General features: G+C 48.3%; 1 protein-coding gene across 1 annotated transcript in view; it reads left to right on the forward strand.

Moving 5' to 3' along the window:
- Positions 1-795, forward strand: part of NRP2 (neuropilin 2) — a 71,079-nt gene extending 70,284 nt beyond the window's left edge. Inside the window, exon 17 of the mRNA XM_010188915.1 lies at positions 363-795. Within this exon, the coding sequence (XP_010187217.1) occupies positions 363-670 (308 nt within the window). The 3' untranslated portion in view covers positions 671-795. The remainder of the gene's footprint in view (positions 1-362) is intronic.
- Positions 796-3,436: the final 2,641 nt, after the last annotated feature.

The raw sequence follows: 3,436 nt of genomic DNA on the forward strand, positions 1-3,436 counted from the left end.
TCCTCCAATTAGGAGCGTGATGTGTTTTGTCACTGCTTGACAACATCTGCCATGTGGAGACAAAACCAGGCAGCTGATCTGGAGAAGGCCAAAAAAAAGAAGGGAAAAAAGCATTAGTTGATGCCAGAAATAACAGTAATAATACTGTGCATATGGAATTTGTATTGCGATCCAGGCAGCCTGATTAATTAAAAGGGAAGAAAAAGGCGCTTGAATATGCGGGCTCAGCAAACGCCAGGCTGCGCTCCCCGCCAGGAGCATGCCCCGTATCCGGAGGCGGCCCCAGGACCTCGTATTACTCCGTGCTGTACTCTTGAAAGCATGTGTATTTCTTTTTGTGCGTCTGCATGCCTCCCACCTAGCAACCCTGTTCTGTGTCTCCTCCCCAGGGGCAACCCTCCTGCCAGGGACCGAGCCCACAGTGGACACGGTGTCAGTGCAGCCCATCCCAGCCTACTGGTATTACGTTATTGCCGCCGGAGGTGCTGTTGTGGTGCTGGTCTCCGTCGCGCTGGCCCTTGTGCTCCACTACCACCGGTTCCGCTATGCGGCCAAGAAGAGCGATCACTCCATCACCTACAAAACCTCCCACTATGCCAACGGGGCCCCTGTGGCCGTGGAGCCCACCCTAACCATAAAACTAGAGCAAGACCCCAGCTCACGCTGCTGAGAGCCGAACAGGAACGAGAGAGCAAACAAAACACAAAACAGACAGACAGACAGAAACTAAGACTTCAAATACGTTGCCTCAGTTTTGCACTTTTTTCCTTACCTAGCATACGTGTGAACTCTTAGACATCTCCGTCCCTTCTCCATTCCCCCAGCCCTCCCTGAATCTTTTACAAACTCTAAACTAATGCTGCATCTTGGATCGCCAGAAGAGACACACCGCCCCTTCACTTCAGAAGTGAATGCTCCCTTTCGATTACTTTTTGAGGACTCTTGGGGTGTCGGGTGGGTTTTTTTTTTTGTTTTGTTGTGTTTGTTTGTTTGGGGAGTATTTTTTGTTGGTAGGCTTGTTTGGTTTGTTTTTTCTCCTCCCAGTAGACAACCTGCAAGGAAACTTGATGGCAAGCCTGGAAGCTTGTGTGTGTGGCTCGTGCGCGTGTGTGCTAAATTTGTGTGTGCGAGCGTGCATGGGAGCGCATGCATCTGACTGACTGAATGTATATTTAGAAACAGCCCCTTTTTAATTAGCTTGTTGTTGCCTACTTGCACAGGGAATGCCTTTTTAATTATTATTATTATTTCCCCCCCTTCCCGCCTCCCCTCTGGAAGGTCTGGGACACGTTTATGGTAAATATCCTGATTTGTTTACTTGGGGAAGAGAGCAATGCTTTTTTGTTGCCTTATCTAGCTTTGGCTGGGTTTCTTGTTTGATACCAGTAATGTCTCGGGTGCAAAATGAGAAGAAGAGGCCAGGCTGGACAGTAGGAATGTCCACCTCAAATGGCTAGAAGAATCCAGAGAGGTTCATAGACGTCCAAAAAGTAAGATCTCTCCATCTTATTCTTTCTGCAGCCAACATGATAACACAGCCATTGTTTGGAAGGGGGGAGTGGGGGAACCCTCCTCTTCCCCCGCCCGCAAGTGAATCTATTTAAAGTTGCCTTATATCAGAGAAGCTCATAATGAATGTTTTGTTTGTGTCTGTTAAAGCCAGCCTTAGGGTAACACGCAGACTTCAGCAGGTCTAAGGTGAATGCTAAATACTGTAGTTTCTTGAGAATTGAAGGTTATTTATTTTGTAAGTATCCTCGCTCTGGGTGCTGATGGTTTTGCTTTTACACGGGGAAGGGGGAGAGGGCTCCTCCTTGTCTTTCTGCTAGAAATGTTCAAGGGACAAGTACAATTCCCCTTTCTGGGTTTAGGGTTGGTTTTTTTCCTCTGCCCAATTCATAGCTGCTGAATCATAAAAATTGCCAGTTGACTTTCTAGAATGTCAATTAGTTTTGCGTTTGCTAATGTTCTGCTTCTTAAAGCGTCAGTAGCATCTAGCGAGCAAAGCCTAGCAGGCGTGCCTGGGGGGCCAGCTATTGCTGCTACTTTAACCCAGGAGGGAGATGGAGCCTCCAACACACTTCCCACTGTTGAATGGCCCAGCATATTGTAGTGGAAATGCCTTATATAAATTACTGAATGATGACATGCAAAAGTGGTTTGACTCGTTAACTCTAATCTGTTTGCAGGCAAAAAATGTACCTCCAGTGAGCAAGGTTCTCCATCTTGTTTGTGTTCATTTGTGATGAGTGATCAGATTCCCTCCCCACTCCTAAACTTGCTAGTGCTCCCCACCCCTCCTTTGCCCATGAATATTGCATACAGTGAATCGAGGTGAGCAGCTCTGTTAACTTCCCTGCAGTCATGAGCTTCCTTTTGGTCTGGGGAAAAAGTGGAAACACAAATGGTGCTGTGTGTACGTGGTGTTGGCCCCTATTGCAGCAGAAGCCTCTCCCCAGGAGATCTCTGTTGATGAGGCTGTCACACTCCCCTCCCTCCCTGCTTTTTTATTCATGCAGCCTGTTTCAGCCCCTCATGTTCTTTATTCAGCAGATTTCAGTGGGACCCCCTCAGCTGCAGTAACAAGTGTCCAAAATGTGCAGGGAGTGCAGGAAAACCCAGGGTGATTTGGCATCGTGAGCATGTTGGGGTGGTGGGCGCTTGCTGGCTCCCATGAGCTTTGCAGCTGCCCCTGTGAGGGTGACAGGGTTGTGCCTGTCCCAGCAGAGCCAGAAGGGACCCAGGGGAGCTCCAGTCACCTTGCAGGTGGTCCTGCCCAGAGGTCCCCAGAGAGGAGCTTCCAGGGCTGCAGCGCTCTCTCCATGAGCCTCCCCATTACACAGCACTGGTGTTGCAGTGCATATGGTTTGTGATGTGAAATCCCACCCCACCTCCACCAGCTGCAAATTAAAGCAGATGTGAAGCATTGGCATGTGCTTGCTGCATTTTCAGGTCAGCCCAAGCCGTATCAGCAGATGAGACCATCACGTTTCCAAAGTCAGTTCAGTCTCCCTAGGTCAGATGATCCCCTCACTTCAACCAGGTTCACCCCCATGGACTTCAGCAAGTGCGCATCGGTGTGTCAGAGAGGAGAATGTGGCACCCTGTCTTTCAAACCAAAATCACCAAAGACAAAATAGAAGGTCACTTCAAGATTTTTATTCCCAGTTCACCCCTGCTCCTTGAGCCTTGACATCCCCAGCGTTGCCCAGTTGCCTGTGTGTGAAAAATATCTTGTGGAAATTTGAAACTCTTTGAAGATGTATTGTGTGGAATGTAATAAAATGATGATATTTTTATACAAATATCTGGGGTTTTTCTTCCTTCTTCTTTCTTTGGTAACAAGAATGCTGCTGGTTGCAGCAAAGTGGTGTTTCGGAACTCCATGTTTCCTTTCGGAGCATCGTGGCTATGCGGTTTAGGAAGGTGAAGCTCC

This window comes from Mesitornis unicolor, unplaced genomic scaffold, assembly GCF_000695765.1.
Source record: "Mesitornis unicolor isolate BGI_N332 unplaced genomic scaffold, ASM69576v1 scaffold38847, whole genome shotgun sequence".
Lineage (NCBI taxonomy): Eukaryota > Metazoa > Chordata > Aves > Mesitornithiformes > Mesitornithidae > Mesitornis > Mesitornis unicolor.